The sequence below is a fragment of the Lepisma saccharinum genome, chromosome 13 (assembly GCF_977018435.1).
Source record: "Lepisma saccharinum chromosome 13, izLepSacc3.1, whole genome shotgun sequence".
Lineage (NCBI taxonomy): Eukaryota > Metazoa > Arthropoda > Insecta > Zygentoma > Lepismatidae > Lepisma > Lepisma saccharinum.
The window spans coordinates 29,438,417-29,460,441 of record NC_139241.1 but is presented as its reverse complement, the minus strand read 5'-3'; the positions used below and the strand labels follow the sequence as shown (position 1 = coordinate 29,460,441).

Sequence of the window (22,025 nt, the reverse complement as noted above, 5' to 3'; positions counted from 1 at the left end):
CTTTTCAAAATGATCTGCTTGTTAATCGAGAGAATCTTTCCGGAACTGGAAGTCATGAGAAAATCCATTGTTATTTTGTAGTAGCACAATTAAAAAGAGAAAAATATTTCCCGTCAGGCACAAACGAACGGCTGGAGACAGCATAGCAACTTTTTATACATATAATTTCAGGCTTTGCTATCAGATGGCGCCTCTGCGCATGCAACTGCTTATTGAAATTCATTGCACCATCTACATAAGAAAGGTTAAAGGTCGTATCCAAAACGAAAAATGTCTCAAGTGTAAAATTTGTTAAATGTTTCACACAAGGCTTGGAAACCAAAAGTAAGAAAAGCGAACAAGACGAAAGGACTGTAGGAAACACATCTACAAAATATTTTAACGGAAAGCAGGCAGCTTACTTCAAAGAAGCAGCAATGGGGCAGAAATGTACTAGAGAAAGAAAGTCCCAGAAGGTGAGGATAGTAGGTGATATACAGGAAGGTTATTTCAGTCGTTTACCGCCGGAGTGTCGGCCGTTCGGCCGCCTCTTCATGCAACAGGTCCCGGCAAATTGCGTTCAGTAAGTCCGTAACAGAAACCGCTTGTTTTGTAATGTTTCCACTTTTCACAATTACAGTTACAATTACAATTGAAATAAGCACGTAACTTGTCGCAAGGATGCTGGAAAAGGTGTCCTCCCAAATACAAATATTTCTGGCACCTTATTTCTGACATATAATCTTGGATTAGACATCGCTACTTTATCCTCAGTTGGCAGAAATAGAAGACAGCATCCCGGCGCATAAAGCAAACCGAAAGCGTAAAATGATATTTAAAAGTAATAGTAATGATGATCACTAACCTTCTGTGTTATAAGAGATGTTGAAAATGACCTCCTTCAACAGCAATACAACACGTTTCTTAGGTTCAAGAGATCCTGTCTCTCGTAATTCTGACCACTTTCCTGCAAGAATTCGTTTTCACGTAATTATCGTACATAAAAACTCTTTGTTCAAGACTATATTTGTTTAGCGGAATAACTAATGAATGAATAACAATTAACACACAATAAAGCACTAGCACTGAATAGCAGACCCAACTCAGTAACACAGTATAAACAACACGCGTACTGATAAACGCAAACAGAAGTGAACATGAACGTACACTGACTACGTCTGGTAGCCGACAGTGTTGCTAACCATTTTTTCGGCAATATCCCTACAGATGTAGTCAAAATGTCCCTGCGCCAAGTAAAGTGACTAAAAAAAACAACACCTCATGAGCATGCAAAACAGAAGATAAAATGTACACATTTACTTACCAAATCTTTCTGCTCGGTGCTTCCACAATTAATGAAGGAGCGAATTTACAATACAGGAACCCTCCCCGATTTTTGTAATATTTCGCATACTCACTAATTGAGGCCTCCTAATCACGAATTTGAAGTTAAAATTTGGGGGTCACGTGTAGAAATTACAAAATAAGTGAAATTGAGTGGTCCGCGATCGGCACGATTGCTCATTATTTACCGGAAGATTTTGTGTTTCCAATACTTAAAAAACGAAATATACAATCCTGATATTACTACGATCCCAAATTTTTAACTATGTTTGCCTATCCTAACCTAACCTAACCTTACCTGAATGGTTCGTGGGGCTATCCGTCAATGGTTTGTGGGGCTACCCGTACATGTTTTTTTCGAGCCCAAATTTTAACTATGTTTGCCTTGCCTAACCTAACTTAACCTAACCTTACCGAGAATGGTCAGTGGGGCTATTCCTGAATGGTTTTGCGGTAATTGTGATTACGAACCGATAAAAACATCTTATTTTCGTAGCACTTTAACGTCAAACGTTCATCATCGAAGACGCCATTTTCGTATCCTGCAATTTTATGATCGATGTACTGTTGTCAAATTTACGTGTAATCAAATCAGATCTTCTACATCGTGATTGTCGCTGTCACATGTAAGCACGTTCTTTGGGCAATATACTGAAATCCATAAGTTTATTAATTAGCCCACGGCCATCCTCCTGCACACTCCACCTAACAATCTGTACAACATTAACAACTTTTTTACTGTTCTCTTCCGCCATTCTCACACAATCCATGCTCTCCAAGTATGAAATCAACAGTGTGGCAACGCTGTAGACAGCGTAACTAATTGTAATTTGTTCATATCAACAAATATGGCTACCATACTTGTATACGGAGAATCATTGCGAGAATTGAAAAGCTTATTTTACAACTTCTACACGTTAATAAACAATTTTTTCACCTCACCCCAACATGTTAACTTGAGATAAATCATCACGACTAATTATTTCGTGAGTATAAGACGTAGCATAGAAATTACAGAAGGGTCCGGTATTGTAAATTCTTGCCTTAATGAATAATAGGGGTGTGCGGGACAGAATTTTTTGGGTTGGGACTGGATCGGGACGAAGTTTTTTAAATCCCGACATTCGGGACTGAAAAATTTGCAATTTCCCGACCAAGTCGGAAAAGTTTTCGGGACGGGAAATGTTCGAAATTTCCTGAAGCACTGGATATCTCGAATTCTACAAGTCATTTTCACTTTAAGTGATTGTTTTTCCATTTCTAGAATAAAAACTTACAATTTCCGATAAGTTCCAGAAACTTACAATGCAGAAAACGTCGAGAATTAACGACTTTTTAAAGTGACCATTCGGTATTTCCCGACTGCTCGAGATCCCGAAAAGTCGGGAAGTCATTTCCCGAAGTCGGGATTGGGACGGGAATTTTTTTTCCAGATCCCGGTCCTGACTTTTCGGGATCCCGCACACCCCTAATGAATAATGTTGAGTCGTTTACTGTTGATTATGTTATTTGAAGTCATACATGCTGCTGCTGTGAAGAGATAGATGTTGGTTGGTGATATATGCTGTATTTCCTGCAGTGTTTAACAATTTTGGTCCCATTTTATTTCCCTTTTTTGTTTTTGTATCACTTAACATTGAAAATATTCTCTCCGTTTCCGTGTTAGAATGCGGCAATGTTAGCACTATTTTCGCGAGAGTGGAAATGTTTTCAAAAAAGAACTTGCCTTGAAAGTTCTTGGTAATCGATAACATGTTCCAAAATTCTGATGGAGATTTGTTAGTTAGGTCTTTTTTCACCTCCTCGCTAAAGTATCCAGATAAACTAATCCATAAAATGTCATTTTCCAAGATTGAAAAAAGGACCTACGTTTTCTCTCATTTGGCAAAATCTGTCCCTACGCGGGCGAAAATGAGTGAAATGTCCCTACGGTTGGCAACACTGCCGACACGTGCAGTATGAAGCGCCCTCTCGTGGCTGACAACTCCCCGATAAGCTGCAGGCGCTGTCGCGACAACTGAGGATAAAGTAGTGATGTCTAATCTAAGATTAGATGTCAGAAATAAGGTGCCAGAAATATTTGTATTTGGGAGGACACCTTTTCCAGCATCCTTGCGACAAGTTACGTGCTTATTTCAATTGTAATTGTAACTGTAATTGTGAAAAGTCGAAACATTACAAAACAAGCGGTTTCTGTTACGGACTTCCTGTAATGCAATTTGCCGGGACCTGTTGCATGAAGAGTTCGTCGAACGGCCGACACTCCGGCGGTAAACGACTGAAATAACCTCCCTGTATTGATTATTAGCCTGCCCTTCTTAACAAAGACGTCGGGAACGGGGTCGACCGAAACCGGTCTGTCCCCTTCCCCTGAAAATTGGCATCGTTTATTTCAAAATAGAAAAGATGCAAAGAACCTATTTTTTAAAATAGTCCTTATAAGAAGTAAAGATCAATTAATTAGGCTACCAGTAAAATTACCAAAGAAATGAAAAGAGTTTGTCCGAAAAATTGAATATAATAGCCAGTGGTAACAGTTTCATACATCGGAGACACATTACTTCAATTTTACACAAGAAACTACTTACGGAAATGAGTTTCTCCAATGTTTACAACTTTCGTCGAGGTAATTTCTTTCATCGTGGAATATATTTGACCGGGAAATCATGTATTTTTCAAGAGAAATATCTCACCGACGCACAATTACCATTGCTTTCATTTGCTTGCCCTACGACAACCAGATGCTGCGTACGTTTGATGACATAAGCCCCTGTCAGTGTTTCAACCCCCCCCTTTTCTTTACTATGCTTGCCTAACGTAACAAAACCTAACCTAACCTTATCGGGAATGCTTCGTGGGGCTATCGGTCAGCTACCGTGCATAATGGTTCGTGGGGCTATCCGTGAATGGTTCTTAGGGCTATCCGTCAGCTACCCGTGCATAATGTACAATTTGCACAAGTGACGAACACGATGGTAGGTATTTTTCGGTGAATGATGTTTGAAACACTGCATGCCCACTACGGTAGTCAAGATTTGCCCACCATATTCTGTGTTATGGAAGCGAAAATAGGAGTCAAAGAAATTACTTTCTATGTGAAAAATTGTGTTTTTTATTCGTGTAAAATGCATAATGGTACCTTGAACTATGTTCCGCAATACACAATTGGTAAGTACGAACCATGCGAAACACGAAATATCCGATTTTAACTTGTCTCCGATCTAGCATGAAACTGGTACCATAGCGAGATCAGAAATTCCAGTGTATCTACAACTCAATCCAAATAATATAACTTGTTTTCAAATGTAGAAAATGAAATTGTTATATACAAGGTCATAGAATGTAAATTTCATGACTAAATGACCCCTTAATTGTGAAATACTTTTTTTGAAATGTATGTAAATGTTAATAACGAAGTAGAATAACTATTCATTACCGTGTATTAACTGTATGAAATGGTAGATCGAGAATATAATAATTATAAATTTGGAATACAATTTGTTTAGCTTTATTAGTTTATAATAATAATAATAATTCAACGGCCTGAACCCCCTTGTAAGCATTTCTGCAAAGACCTTCTCAGGATAGTGATAAAACCTGAAAATAACTTTAACTTCATATTTTACATCTACCAGTTTATCAAAAATTAATTTATCCTAACGGTCTTGACTTATCAACTTTGTAATGTAACAAAAAATAAAACAACGCAAGTGATTAGGCAATTAAGACAGATACTTCCTTGATTTTCTTGAACTTAATAACGATTAAATTAAGTACTCGTGCATAATTGAAATAAACGTTACAAATAATTCAATTATAGAAATGATTGCATTTATATATTTATAGTTATATTTTTCATCTAATTTTTATCAGCTCCTAACTTTCACATCACAAAAGATGTTTTTTTTCTAGTAGCTGACTATATTTAATTCTCCAGCTCAGTCAATGAGTGATAATGAGCAAATCATGCGGAATTCAAACTCTAAGCTACCAATATTAGAAATGACTAACGCAATTCCCGGTCTACGGGCGAAAAAAGAAGTGGGGAAAAACCACTAAAATCATATTTTTGCATGGTGGCTATGAAGAAAATGTAAAGGAAATCCACACACACCTAAAACGTCGCTATTATGAAACAGCTCACTTGTAGAGTGGCCGGTAATAACAACCTATGTCCTGATGACCTGTCCACCAAGCCGAAAATTAGTACCAGTTACTCATACTACTGTACGTACAGTAACAAATATTTTACTGGTACAATATTTGGAATTATAGACAGTGTCTAATCTGTATATTTGAGAATTTGCCACCAGTTACTATCACCTTCTTATGAAATAAAAGACACTTGTACTACATATAATAATAATAATCGTTATTTTAAGTGTTGAGCACAGTATGAAACCTAATACAGCACTAAGTCAAATACAAAAGTAGAAAGTTACACGAATAAAATAGAATAACATAACATAACAAGTTAGCATATTTACACTTCAGTTTACAGTTTTCAACGAGATCTATTTTATCTCTGATACTAATAATTGTTTATTGTTATATAATATTGTGCAATTAACTGTGTATTGTTCTAATAATAATAATAATCATATTTATTTAAGTGATGATAACGATTAAACAACCGGGTATGTCTCTATGTCAAAATTGGTTATACAAAATTAAAAAAATTAATACATAATTATGAAATAAAACAGTGGATCCTACAATCTTATACATCAACATAAATTCAAATTGTAGGTTTCAACAAGATTAGCTACTAAACCTCTGGCTTTGTATAGGCATGTGAGAATTGAGATATACCTATAATAATAATAATAATAATAATAATAATAACATATGCATCTCAAAGACAGAATTGTGTGCATACAGAATTAGAAAAATACGCATTCATATCTGTCTAGTTACGGCTTCTATAAAAGTTATATTAAACAGACTGGCTCTTTTATGAAGAATAAAAATATGTTCAGAATACATTTGCCAGGTTTGCAGGATAATACAGAATTGTTAGTTTGAGTTATGCGGTGAAGTTACTGAGGAAAACTGAGTGAGTATGATACTTTTTAAAAAGAATAATGTAACATACGGATATTTGATTGATTGATTTTACTTCACATTTCTTCCACTTTTGGCTAATCGTGAAGATGAGGATGAGTGGTGATAAGAGACAGGCACAATAGGAAATCGTTGGATAATGATTTCACTCGCATTTATCCGAAACCAGCCGGGTGTGATTCGAACCCGGGACCCCTGGTGTCGTAGAGTGTTGTGTTAACCACTACGCCATGGAGGCCGGTCCACGTATATTTGAAATATATGCTAGATAACAAATCGGATTTACAGTATTTCACCGCATAATCGTCGCCACCGCATAATTATCAAACCGGCATACATACCGGTATATATATATATATTTAAAAAGATCACCTCACTTCCTTTCCAAAAAAAATGGCATAAAATATTATTATTATGCAGTGAAATACGGTGTACTGTTATATCTGTATACATGTACAAACGCATAACTTGATAGTAAGTCTAAAGTGTGTGTACACAGTGTAGCTATATATGGTATATGTGTGTGCATGGGCGTATATATAGTTCACGTAAGGAGGGGGGGGGTTAGAATTTTGGTATGATTAGGGTTGCTGTATATCATAAGTGAACCGGAAGCTTCTTGGGGAGCGAAAAGGGGGGTGGGGGATGCAGTATGTATATACATATCCATTATCATATTTTACACTTCTAAAAAAAAAACAGAAGTCTACTTCGAAGTATATCATTAATCTTGCAATTTCTTCTCGGTGCCATAGTGGACTAAGATGTCGAAACTTTATTTGAGGACTGCGGACTGAACAGATAAGCACCCAAGCACGGACTGTTTACAGTAAACATCTTACTAGCAATGGAAGAGATTTGCAACTGAAAATCAGTGCTACTAGCAGATGGTGGCGCTATCGTCAAGTCAAACATCCTTGCAGCATCTTCTTGTAACTCGATAACTCTTGTATTTTCGAGAGGGTGCTGTTTAATGTACAATTAGATTGTTTTGTAAAATGAGCATTATTGATACTTTTCTCTCTATCTTGTGTCAAACAACTTGAAAATGTTACGGTATTTCCCTGATTTTCTTGCACTGCGTTTTTAGAAACCAAATTCCTTTAAGAAGACTCGAGGGAAAAAATAAAACTGATTTGACAGTCCCAACGCTGTTTTTTATCGCAGAAATTTCGAAACTATCAGGAAATTGCAGACATTTGGTCTGCAGTCCCATCTGGTGTGTGAAATTACGTAATTTACTTCCCATCCGTATCCCGTCCTATACGTCTCCAATTTAGGAGAATAAAATAAGTCCGAAGAATTTTTTTATGAACAAGAAGATAGAACAGGTCATCTGGTAATTTTACTGAACCAAAAGGGGGGGGGGGGTAGGACCCGTTAAACACCTCCCCTTAAATACGCCCATGTGTGTATGTATACTATGTACGTACGTACAGTACACGCAGGCTCGTGTTTTTATTTTAGAACCATGCAACTTTATAGCGTGGATTTGACCTCATTTACCAACATCTAAATACGTCCTTGGCTTCACTGATTAATTCTGTTGTGATTCAATGTTTTCCAGTCGAGCCTGGCGAGGCAGATGAGGCACAGCCACATCGGGGCGGTCACTGCCATCTTCCACACACAGGGCGTCTCCCTGCCTGAGCCCTGGTCTCGGCGCGAGCAGGATGAACGCTGTGTCCAGTTCGGGATGCTTATGGCATGTTCCGCTACCATGGTATGGTATTCTATACTTAAAATTTCCTACAACTAAGGTTATGACTAGAGATTTGTGCGGTAGAGTATAAAAGTTTGCGCGGTTGTTTTACGGACAAATTCAATTTCACCTGACAACCAAAAGATTGACACGTGTAGCATGGGGCCGCATATTTAGTTTGTCAATCGTTTCGGAAATATACGCTCGATTCGTATCATGCATTCACCCAATAGAGCGTTTGTGGAACGTTCGTCGCATAGGGGAGTCAGGGCGATGTGTGAGGGTTTGGTTAGGTTGCGGACCGTATAATCTGTTGACCACAGCGTCTGTTCCTCCATTTTCGGAGGCGATAAACATGTCTAAAATATAATAATAACTAATTATGTAATATAACCATAATTTAATTAATGTCATTCAAAAAAAAAATTAAAGCTATCACTTTGTCTGTTCTATATAGTTGGTGGCTTATATACTGTATATTTGTTGCGATATTACTTCCGATTATGTTATGCCTTTTCTTTATCTATATTTTGTTTTGTACTTGACCCCTCTTTACACCTTATTTACCGGTCCTTTACTTTCTTTCGGTTTTAATCTCTCTTGTTTCTTTGACGGTATCTTGAGAGCAGATTGATATCGCCGAACTTTATAATAGGGTTATACCCATTATTTCCCGCCCACTAAGTTCAAACATATACATATGAATGGCAGACTCGATATTGCATGCACCTTGATTAGAAAGTTCGTCGGTACTTCAAAACATTATACCTGGAGGTAATTACTGCTTATATGTATTTACATATTTACAATGATTCTAGAGATGCATTATTCGAAACTCAACCAAATCTCCAATTTATCGATTTTGCATCATTCATACTTCCATTAGCGTATAATTGGCGTAACTGTGACCCAGTGTAGTAGCGAGACTCGTGGTGGCCCCGGGGCTCCCCCGTTACTGCTATTAGTGATAAGATGAGATAAATATATATATATATATATATATATATATATATATATATATATACGAATACGAAGAATGCTTAAGTTTTAGCAAACAGCGTGATAAATAAATATAATTGTCCTGATTATTATTAATGATGTGTTTATTTATCTTTACAAGTGAGCTGCTCGTGTACACTTATTTCCCAGCCCGCGTTTGCAGTCGTACCACAATGCTGTTAAACTTAGCATAATTTTACCCCGATAGTAACCTTTGCTTAGCACAATAGGAAATCGTTGGATAATGATTGCATTTATACGAAACCAGCAGCCTGGGCTCACACGTCACTACAACCTACCTGCAGTGCGCTAGTCTAACAAAATATAAAGGAGGAAAACCCATTACAGCCTTCCGAACCTCTCGGTGCCTTTTTCCTTTGGGGGTCCCGGGACACCACTCCGACTGCCCCAGCCTAGTTACGCCCCTGTTGTGACCACTCTGAACTTATGATATTCCAGAACAAACAGCAACTCCCTAGCATAACCAGGCGGGAAGCATTCTAGCCCGAGTTCTTACGCAAGATCCTCTTTCTGTAAACAGGAAGGCAATACGAAGCGTTCTCGTAATATTTCATAAGTGCAAAGTACGCGTAAATAAATAAATTCTAATAAGTACTTGGTAAATTCAACAGGAAGTGGCTCACATGAAATTCTACTACTTCGGTCTTTACTACTGTGATATCTACTTCTACTTATTTACTTTATCCATAACAGTCAGTTTAGTGCTCCATTAACGGTCTAAAAACCGAAAAGCGAGATATAAACTCTGCCGGACGGGCACCGATTGATCTCGCCCACGAAGATCGTCCTTCTCGTCGTAAAATCAGGTCTTATTCGGTTCCCCCGCTTTGATAACGCTCTTGCAAGGATCCCGATTGTCAGTGGAAGTTCCACCTCGCAGATTTGAAACTTTCCTTTGCAACGGTTCTTTCTTTGGCTCAGCACAATCAAATGAGAACATACACGAATATTTGCTCATAAAACACACAAAACATCTTCGGGTTTCCCTGATGGCGTAGTGGTAACGTTGTCGCTTGTAATTAAGGGGTCCCGGGTTGATTCCCCGTGGATGCCCGTTGCACAGTGGTTCACATCCCACTGTAAATTATAGGTCCAGTCCGGATTAGCCTATCTGTGCATAAAATGGACTTACAACAACAATTCAAATCAAGCATAAAACATCCTAACAACAACACGAAGTTGCGAGTCACATTCATGTGCTGATTCTGATGTGTATAGGGTGACCAGACACATGCATGTATAAAAGAGGACAGAGCATAGTGAAAAAGGAGGACAAAGTCATAAAAAAGAGGACACCGCAAAAAATGGCAACTCATTTGCCATTACTCATAATTAGGGACGTGAAGTTTTCGTTTTATTTTCAACTGAATTTCGATGTTATTTTTTACTGCAATTTGGTATTATTTTTCGCGGTTTAGGGCAAAATTGGGTGTTATTAATTTAAAATCGGTTATTTTTACATGCATTTTTACTGTTCCTTCTATGATTAAGATTGCTTTAGTTCTGGAAAATTGAGGCAAATTTTTGTTTTAATGACAAACAAAATTTGATTTGATTTTGATTTGATTTAGTTTATTTTACTTCGCGTTTTGTGCCTCTTGGCTAATTTGCGAAGATGGGGATGAGTGATGAAATGATGAAATTGATGAATGGACATTCACAAACAACCAAGCCCGACCGGGATTCGAACCCGGGACCCTTGGCGTCGCAGCGCGATGTGCTAACCACTCGGCCACAGGGTCGGGCGACAAACAAAATAAATTTAAGGCTTACCTTTGTTAGGAATTACCAAATTTCTTCCATTTGGAAAACTATTTCGTCTCATCAGCCAGTAAATATGAAATGTTTATTGAATGATATCACCCAAATCTTTGAAAATGGTAATAACTTTCTCCAACAATGCCAAGAAAATCCCTCTGCGACCTCAAATTAGGCATACACAACTGCAATAATGAAGCTTGACAATTTCGATTTAATCGAACTTTCACCAGCTAGACTAGAAACGACAGATCAAATAGCACTTCAGGTAGTACTTTAGAACAAAAGAAGTGTTATCCCTAGTTTATATTGCATATTTCGCGACGTTTTTCGTGTTAAAGTGCAAAATTCGGTGTTATTCTGAAAAATGGCATAATTCGAGTTATATCGCGATTCCGAAACACCGAAAACTTGCCTCCTTAATTTACCCAAATCCATTTTAGACACTTTATTGTGCTTTCTTCAAGTATTCGATGTTATCGTTAAAACTAAAACTTCACGTCCCCACTCATAATTTAATCAATATAAATCGGATGATTTTTTAAATAATTTCCTATTACCTTTAAGCAACGAAAGCAATCTCCTAATCGTATTATTTATCACAGGACAATCATAATATCTATAGTTTGAAGTACAGAATTTTACTCTTTTTACAATTCTTGGATATTAGAATGCAATATCAACATAAGTGAATGCAAATGTGACAAGTAAGCTTCGCTTTAACTTATTTCCAAAAACAGAACTTAAATTTTAGGTGGTTCAGATTGTGTCAGGAAATATGATTTTAATGCCACGAACATTTTTGCACTCTTTCAACAGGAGGGGAAAGTGACAGTCACCTTCCACTTTACCTCATATTCGTTTCTTCCATCCTCTAAAAGCTGGATATTTTTTTTGCAAGATCATTGATGAAATTACACTTTCGCTTCGTTATTTCATAAAAGTAAATATGACTTAATAATCAAAATTCTCACTATGCATTTCTGTATTGCGTATGTATGACTCATAAATGAACTAGCAGACCTCTGTGGCGGAGGTGTTCTTTGTGAGTGCCCCTTCATCAAAATCATCATATCATCGCTCATCCTCATCTTCACAATTAGCAAAAGTGGCAGAAAAAGGAATTAAAATAAACCATATCAGTCAATCAAAAAGGAACTGCTCAAATTACATGTGTTTCACAAGTCTCAGATTGCGAAACAACGAGTTACAATAATACATACTAATGATTAGGGGTGTGTGGGCCAGAACATTTTTTGGTCGGGACGGAACATTTTTTAAATCCCGACGTTCGGGACGGGTAAAATCCGCAATTTCCCGAGAAATTTTCAGGAACGGGTAATAATAAAAAAATCCCGATTCTGTGGAAATCGCGAATTTGACGTCATTTCCATTTCTTTCGATTTCTGAAATAAAAGCTAACAATTTCAGAGAAGTGTCAAGACACTTATAATGCAGAAAACATCAAGAATTAGCCACTTTTTAAAACGACCATTTGGAAGTTCCGAACTGCTCGGGATATCGAAATATCTGGATATCATTTCCTGAAGTCGGGATCGGGACGGGAATTTTCTTAACAGACTTTTCTGGATCCCGCACACCCCTACTAATGACTCAGTTGGGAAAGTGATCATGTTCAGCTCCCAGATGCTAGGTGAGCATTGCTCTCATATTTAACGTGCCCCAAGTGATATGAATATCATTAGGAAGCATTCTCTATGCAGAACATTTGCTACGGTCGATGCTATACTCTTTCTAAAAAAGGAGGACATTTACCGATTTCTAAAAAATCCGCCCGGACGCCGGACAGACACCTAAAAAGGAGGACATGTCCGGATAAAAGAGGACGTCTGGTCACCCTAGATGTGTAAACATGTCTTTGCTCCATTTCAACGAGGAATGATATTGAGATGAGACTAGTCAATACTTTGCAGAGTCTCGTAGTGCCTCGAGTGTGATGAGGTCTGTTCCGTTCTCGTGTCGATTGGTAAATTCATTCTCGTCTCGGTGGAGTCTCGAAAGTTTGTCAAATTGTTTTCTGACGTCCACATACAGATAAGCTAATTGGGACTGGACATATCCTACAGTTTAACGTGGAATCCGAGCGCTTCTAACGGGGATCGAACTCTGGACCGCGAAACATATACTATAGCAATATATACAGTGTGTCATCTTACGAACTTCAGCAACGTTCAGAGTTATTAAGTCAAACAACTTTTCCTTGATGAATTTTCATATTCACGCCTCGCTTCAACGCTATGGATCCTCAAAAAATTGAATTTTATCCTGAATATATGCAATCTCGCAGCACATACGAGTTCACAATTGCTAGCAATGGATTAACTTTGCGATTACGTTCAACAAAACATAAGACTCTTCTGTAAATAATCAGGAGATTTCCGCTTGGCATTTGTGAATAAGTCACCTATATAAGATAATTTCGTATCAGGTAAGCTCTTCAAATACCATATCAAAGGTCGAACGGGACATAGTGCCTCGCACACTATTTCTCGTCTCATTTTAATTGTACAGAGATTTGTCTCGATCTCTCGTCTCGATACGTCTCGTGAGGGTTGCTTTCATTCTGGCCTCTGGTTTTAAAATAGGGCAACCATTTAATACTCGTCTCGAAATTCAAAATGAGACTGAGATTACTGTCTCAGAACACTTTTACCAAGTGATGGAAGAAATGGCAAAATCTCTCCGTACAACTGAATAAATTCAGCTGATGAATACTAAATATGACTTGGGTTAATGGGAGCGTTCAAACTGTCTTGCGTTTTCATAAAATGTATGTATTTTTTAACGAAGTTAGAGAAGTACTTTGTAACGCACGTTGTATGCCGACTTCCACAATCGGCGTTTTCATTTTTCCAAGCTAAAAATAGAGATCTATGTAGGATGGGAGAAATATCTGGGAAAAAAGTGATGGAATTATATGACATATTCAATATATTTATTGAAGTACGAGGGAAGTATGTTGAATTCCACTTATAATTATGTAATATGAAAAGATATCATGTATATATATAAGTTACACAGACAGTAAAAGTCCAACAATTACATTTCGTTTGTGAGAATTGAAACAAAGAGATAAAGAAGAAACCAAATTTTGACCAAGAGTGACTTGTAAAGTCAACTTTTGTTATTAAGGAGTTATTTCCTACGGTTTTATGGATGTGAGAATAAAAAAAATCCATGGTCTCTTTATATGCAGTACATACAAAGCCCATTTATACTTTTTGTGGTATATGCACCGTGCGAATTGGGGCGAATGTCCACTCAGTGGCGAATTTGTGAATTCATTTCGGGAATGTTATTGTCGTACGCAAATTTTGTGTATGTTTCCAGTTAGTAAACTAAACTATTGCCATGCGGAACCTCAGAAAATGGTTATAACCTAGGTCATTAGTTCTTATGATAGCACGTAATTTAGAAACAGTACAAGTTATTTTTACATTCTAAGAAAACCCAAACTCACGCGCAAAAAGATCTATCGAAGTAGTAACACCGAAAACTTGAGCAAATTAATATTGTCAAGTTCAAACCTAATGTCCATCTAATCTAGTACAAATTTCTTTGGGAACACTTTAATACGTATAAAATATCAGTAATATGCCATGAGAACGTAAGTGACAAACAGCCTGCTGTTGTCTCGGCTTGGTAAGGCTAGTCAGTTTCAGAATGATGACTGGATCATTAATGGACACGAATGATTTTGTTTGCTTGTTACATAGTTAAGAAATTGTATGAGGGAGGTTAAAAACATCCATGGCAGGGATACAAATAATTCTCCTTTGCCAGGGATAATATTTTCTGTGTGTGGGGGGGGGGGGTCCCTGGCACCCCCCTGTTAATTCGCACACTAAGTTATGTCTGTGATGCGCCAATTGTATCTGAATTGTAAAGAGAAAACGCGTTTGGTTTTGTGGTTGCCGAGAATCTGCAAATCATAACGACTTTCGGACATTCGGGGACGTATCATCAGAAAACTGGAGGAACAGTTGCTTATTCCCCTGACATTTCACAATAAATGCGTACACGAATGTTTGCATGACCATATACATACATGATACATCACAATTATGCAGAGGTATTACAATTTTGAGAGTTGAACATTTAAACGGCTTGATAAAATACTTTTCAATACTATACAATCTCCTCTGCTTTCCTACAATTTTATCTGTTAAAATTGAGATCGGAACGAGCCATCCAAATTCACTCGTTTCGATGTTAATTTCATTTCTTGAATTTCTTGTATAAAGTCGCAATTTTTAAAATTTACCGTACAGTTTAAATAAAATATAGCTGACATTGAGTATTGAGTTTATGAAAATTCCTTTTGACAACTTCGATATTGAACGTGAGTCACATACCCCTCTGACGCAAATTTATATCGTATCAACAAGTTACTTTTATAGAAATGTGTACCAGAAAGTAGCTTGCAGCGTGACTTTCTTAAGCTAAACGTTATCTTATCTATAATTTTATACTCATTTGAAACAGTTTTCGCATTCTCAAAAACAGTTTTCCAAGAGCACAGATAGATCAATTGAAGTAGTGCAATGTGGTATACAAAAGATTTACGGTAGTTTCAATTCTATTGTAACGGAATACAATATAAACTTCTTCGTGTAGCAATTACAAATGAGATTATCTTAACAGCAGCATCTTGCGTTCGAAAAATTACCGTATTTGCCGGTAAGGCGTTTTCCGTACACATTTTTTAAGGAAAAATATTTATCACTGAATTCATAATTAATTTACAGTATTTCAAATATCAAGTAATATGTAAGTCTACTTTCAGCAAATAACTTGCCTAATTTAACTAGGAAAGAATACATTTTAATCTTCATCGTTACACATCGCAAGGAAATCATCTAACTCAGAACAGAGAAAATTTCCAGAAATGAATGTAATAAAAAAACAAGCACCAACGTATAGGTATGAGATGCAACCTGTTTTTCAGACCTCTTTTTAAAGAAAAAAAAGTAAAAAGTGCATCTTATACGCCGGCAAATACAGTATTTAAGGTGTCTCTTCTTTCGAATTACTTGAATGTACTGTCCATTAAACGACGATCTCGTAACGTAAAACTACATTCTAAAACCTTATAACAACTTGGATCTATGGATTTAGGATGGTACTGTACACCCCTTCCAAAAAATTGGGGGATACAATGTACGCCATTGCACCACTAAATTTCATAGCCTGGCGCTGTCTGTGGTTGGTCGAGCCACTCACGTTGCGCAAACTATTCACAAGGGCGCCATTCGGTAAAACTCTTCTCTATCCACTGCAAGAACGAAGGTAATGTAAACAAATTCATGTAATGTTTGTTTTGGCGTCATTGCGAGGTAGGAGAACTTCAATATGAAGCTACTTTGAGTGGTGTGGCTATATCACATGTAGGCTACTATATACAGGGTGTTGCAAAATACCTGTTACAACGCTTGGGAGGTGATTCGACAAGTAAAAACAAGGAAAAAATGCCATGTGAAAAAATGTCGAAATCGGCACCGTTTTCGAGTGACAGGCGTGCGAAAATCGCCTCACACCATGTTTATGGCACAATAACTCAAGAAGGAAGAAAGATATCAATGTCGGAATAAAATAATACAAACAAAATCGTACCTGGCGAATACAATGGTGCATCAATTGAGGCCCAGTGTAAATTGCGCAAGGGTACTCTCAAAGAAAGTGGAGAATCCCCTGATGGAAAATACAAGAAATTTACTACTATCTTCAACATAATGTTGAGATCGGAATGTAGCCAGTAAAAAATGGCGACGTATGTCCACATTGCGGTACGAAGGAGAAAAGAAACCAATTTGTCGCATGTCTCACTACTGCTGGGACACCATCCCAAATGGAAAAAAATACGGGAAAATCATAAAAAAACGTTTTCAATCCCTTAATGTTGACACACTACTTTGCAGTACGAAAAACAAAAGCAGGCTGTACATACGTATACTACAAGAGAGCTCCCCAAAGAAAGTGGGTAATCCTCGAAGGAATGAAGACGGAGAATGGCGAGAAAACGCACACAATGGCATGTAACATTTCCAGGCACAGCATCTGGAAGGGATTACATTGAGAAGCGCACAACCTCCGCACATGCAGATCAAGGGTATGACGTACAGCGATATCCAGCATCTTCACTCGCACGTTTCACTAAAGGACACTATGCGGTGCTAATAGGGGCTCACAAACACCGGTATACTCAGAGACTTTGTTGAAAATGTCCGCCATTGACTTCAAGACAAAGATGACATCGGCGAAGCACTGATTGTCTGGTACGCGCAAATTCCTCTTTCATGTCAACAATTGTCCCAGCAGCGGCACTAACACGAGCGACGAGATCCTCAGCACTTTCCAAGGGGGTTTCATACACGAGCCTTTTCATTTCTCCCCACACTAAGAAATCCAGTGGTGTGGGGTCGGGGGAACGAGGTGGCCACTGTAAAGGTCCACCCCTGCCAATCCAACGATCGCCGAAAATATCGTTGAGTAAGGCCCTGGCTCCCCGGTCGAAATGTGCGGGGCCGCCGGCGTGTTGAAACCAGTTATGTTGTCTACCTGCCAGTGGCACGTTTTCCAAAAGTTCAGGCAATATGTCATGTAGAAACACCCGATAATTCCCACCACACAAAGTAAAGGGCAAAATGTACGGGCCTATCAAGTGGTCACCTACTATGCCACACCACACATTCACTGCGAACCTATGTTGATGATGGCGCACAATGATTGCATGCGGATTGTCCATATCCCAGACGTGGCTGTTGTGGCTATTGAACATGCCGTCCCTGGTGAATATTGCCTCAACGGTCCACAAAACTCTTGTTGGGAAATCTGGAATGGCAAGAGTTTGTTGCACGTACCATTGGCAGAAATCCAAGCGTAGGGGAAAGTCCGTGGGCAGTATGTGGTGCACCTTATGCAATTTGTATGGGTGCAATCCCTCCGCCTGAAGAACGCGGAACACGTTGCTATGGTGGGTTTGTTGAGTACGAGCAATGACACGTGTGCTGGTGTCAGGACGGTCTCGTATCGCGTCCAACACGTCCTCTTCAAATTGCACAGTGCGGGGTCTTCCACAATCCCACCTATGGGGTACAGTTTCACGCAGTCGAGCATCAAGTCTTTGAAAGAGTGCATGTGCTGGTAACCGCCTATTGGAAAAACGTTCGTGATACGAACGCCGTGCTTCATGGCTGTTTCGGTTTGCCTCTCCATAAACGAGATGCATATCAGCAAGCTCGTGGGTAGAGTACTCCACCATTGTCCTGTTCGAGAATTGCCCAGCAACAGGGTCACTTTCCCCCCGAGTGACGGATCACAACTACCGTGATTAGCACCCACGTAATGTCACACAGGTATCCACGCAGTTGTTGCAAACAGACAAAGAACACGGGAATACGTACTCTACGTACAATATTCCTTGGCGCAATTCAACCATACACACACGCCAGACTAAACTCCACGCTGCGAGACGCAGAACAAGACAGGAAAAACAACGGTCGACTACACTCTCTACGTAGTATCCACCAACACTAATACATAACAGGTGACCTACACTCACAGCGCCTCTAGTGGGGCTTTCTGTATCAATTAGCTGAAATCAATCTGAGCGAAATTTGATGGCATAGCGTCATTTTCGAGTAAATTTCCTATTTCCCGAGTGTGGGACGGTGTCCCAGCAGTAGTGGGACATGTGGACATACGTCGGCATTTTTTACTGTCTACATTTCGATCTCAACATTATGTAGAAAATAGTAGTAAATTTCTTGTATTTCCATCAGGGGATTCCCCACTTTCTTTGAGAGTCCCCTTGCGCAATTTACACTGGGCCTCAATTGATGCACCATTGTATTCGTCAGGCACGACTTTCTTTGTATTCTTTTAATCCGACATTGATATATTTCTTCCTTCTTGAGTTATTGTACTTTACACATGGTGTGAGGCGATTTTCGCACGCCTGTCACTCGCAAACGGTGCCGATTTCGACATTTTTTCACATGGCATTTTTTCCTTGTTTTTACTTGTCGAATCACCTCCCAAGCGTTGTAACAGGTATTTTGCAACACCCTGTATATGCAGGTTTCCTGCATAGCTGTCATTCGAACAACCAATGGCATTTTTCAGAGGACACATGTATTTGTATGCACTGACTCAGTGGCGACGATTGGGTTCTAAAACTGGGGGGCAAGGACATTTTACTTTCCCTTGGTACATAAGGTTGAGCATATTGCGGGGGCAAAAGTGGCACACGCCCCCTAATCACTGCCACTGCCGACTTCGTTCTTACAGCGGACGGAGGTAAATCAGTGGTCACCTGTGAAGAGAACCCTGCAGCGACAAATGTGGATTCGAAACGCCAAGCACGTAAAAAGTACATTTATTACATCAGTTGAATGCGTCAGTCAACTCCCCAGCCCTGCTTGCGAGTAACCATAACCACTAGGTTTGCAAACCTTTCCGGAATTGTCGGGAGTCTCCCGGAATCGAACTCACTCTCGTGGTCTCCCGAACGAACTTTTATTATCTTCCGGAATGACAAGGTTTAGTATTACCATATTTTCATTATTATTTTATTATTTTGTTTTAGTGTGCATTTTGCCGAGCGAAGAAATTTGTTACTGGAAAACCAAACCATTAAACTTCACAACATTATTTGGAAGAGCCGCTGTAGCTCAGTCGGTCGACCACCGTGGCGGAGTGGTTAGCACAGCGCGCTACAACGCCAGGGGTTCCGGGTAAGGCATGGGTATTTGTGTTTGTCCAAATGAGAAAAAATGAAAGTTGAGAAAACCGAGAAATGAAAAACTGAGAATAGAGTGAAAACGGGGAATAGTCTACTATCACTTAGGGGTATTCCTTTTTATTAAAAAAAAAAAAAGAAAACGACGTTAGGGCGTCTGACTACCATGCGAGAGACCCGGGTTCGATCCTGGGCGGAGGAGAATCGGGGATTTTTTTTCCAGTTGTTCAAGCTGCTCCGGCGCCCACCCAGCGTTGTATAAAGTGGGTACCTTGAGAAAACTCTGGGTGGTAAAGGCGGCCAGGGGCGTGGTGCTGATCACATCACCCCCACCTTCGGCCGTGATCAAGAAAGTGTGGGGCTCTACCCCCACACACCCTATACGCCTTCATGGCGTGGTGCATGACACAGGGGAGCACTTTACTTTTACTTTTTAATATTATTTGGAGACTCGTGAAAAATAAGTCATAAGGGTTAAGTAAGTGGGAGGAGCGAAATAAATGTTGTTCCAAAGAGTCTACGCAAGACTTGCAGAAAATGGAAAAAAACAAAAACTAATTGTTTGCAGGCACGTAGCCAGAATTTCATTTCGGCGGTAGCTCATCCCTAAATGTGAAAAATGGGTTGGGGGGGTAGGTTGTTGAAGCTCCGAAGATAAATTTCTCAGTATATGACAACTTATTATAAAGATGTTTAATCCTACCAAGGAAGTAAAATTAATTGCCACTATACACTATTTACATTAAATTACATATTTGCAATATTTCCGGGTGGGTGTGGGGTTCAGCACCTCGAGCCTTCCCCCGACTACGTGCCTGCATTGTTATATTAAAGGCTCGAAACTTCTTTATTTACCTCCACCGAATTTCCATTTGGTGTATAGATTTAGTTCGTAGTTTGTATTCAGTGTTCACAATAGCAGCAAAACCACAAACCGATCTAAAGCTTTGGAAGGTTGAAAAGAAATCTCCCGGGATTTTATTCTTTAATGTTGGGAAGCCTAGTAACCACTTGAACGTGCTTATATGCGACGTTCCTATGCAAACAATACACTTTCACTTGCAGGGAACGGAAGCTAGCAGTCACGTCGTTCATCCACTTTCTTATGCGGAATTTCACACCTCGTCATCACTTGCATATTCAACACCGAAAGTCTCTCCTTTCAAATTGCTTGAATATAGTGTCCATTAAATGCCGATCTCGTAGTAACGTAAGAACTGAACTTATGTTAGTATAATACGTATTTTCAGATTTGTAGGTAGGTGGCAACCGTTGACGGGTTTCGGAAGTATGGTGAACAAGAAGAGATAAAAATGGAGATAGTGAAAAGTATAACAAACTGATATCAAGAAGACATACGTATCCGAGACAGAGAGAAAAGAGAAGAGGGATACAAAAGAGACAGACAGACAGACAGACAGAGAGAGAGAGAGAGAGAGAGAGAGAGAGAGAAAGAGGAAAAGCGGGATAGAAGGAAAAGAGCCAAAGAGTGTGTTTTTTAATATTTTTTTTAAAAAAAATGTATATATTCGAGACCCAAAAGGCGATTGATACCGAAAACGAGAATGAGTCTAGAGTTACTTGTATGTTAACAAGAGATCGATAAAGGTGTTTGAATTAAATTGTTGTTTTAAGTCCACTTTACGGACAAAACGGCTAATCAAGACTGGACCTACAGTTTAAAGTGGGATTCAAACCACTATGTGCCCCCTCCGGGTATTGAACCCTTGATTATTTAAAGGTGTTTGCAGTGGCGGCGATGAGGTGGGCGAGGGGGGTAGTTGCCCCCTACTTTTCGCCACTTTTGCCCCTGCACTATGCTAAATCTTATGTACGAAGGGAAATGTACTGTCTTTGCCCCCCACCCCAGTTTTGGCACCTTACCCCTCCGGTTTTGGGACCCAATCGCCGCCACTGGGTGTTTAAAAAAACACCAATAATGAGAAAATTACTTTTTAGAAGTAACGGAGAATTATTTCATTTATTAGATTGTTGTGTTTTATTTCTCAACGTAGGCATTTCTTGCCATTTTGTTAAAAAAGCCACTCATTTTGAAATATAACTTAGTTACAGTTACAGTTATTATAGATTATAGCCGCAGTGGCTCAGTCGGTAACGCGTCTGACTACCATGATAAAGATCCCGGTTTCGATCCCCGGCCAGTTCAAATCCGGGAACTTTTCTAACGTTGGAAGCGGCCCCGGCCCCGGCCCCGGCCCCCACCCAGCGTCGAATGATATGGATACCAGGGGGAAACTCTGGGGCGTAAAGGCGGTCAGGGGCGTGATGCTGATCATCACATCCACTCACGACCGGATGAAGAAAGTGTGGGCCATTACCCCCACACCCCCTATACGCCTTCATGGCGTGGTGCTAAGCACAGGTGAGCACTTTACC

The 22,025-nt window shown here is 39.2% G+C and overlaps 1 protein-coding gene across 2 annotated transcripts in view; it reads left to right on the top strand.

Moving 5' to 3' along the window:
- Positions 1 to 265: 265 nt before the first annotated feature.
- The window catches only part of LOC145997220 (uncharacterized), a 136,649-nt gene continuing 114,889 nt past the window's right edge, over positions 266 to 22,025 (top strand). For both annotated transcript variants that reach the window (XM_083133992.1, XM_083133991.1), the window contains exons 1-2: positions 266 to 455; positions 7,955 to 8,110. In XM_083133992.1, coding sequence (XP_082990118.1) covers positions 417 to 455; positions 7,955 to 8,110 — 195 coding nt within the window. In that variant the 5' untranslated portion in view covers positions 266 to 416. The remainder of the gene's footprint in view (positions 456 to 7,954; positions 8,111 to 22,025) is intronic.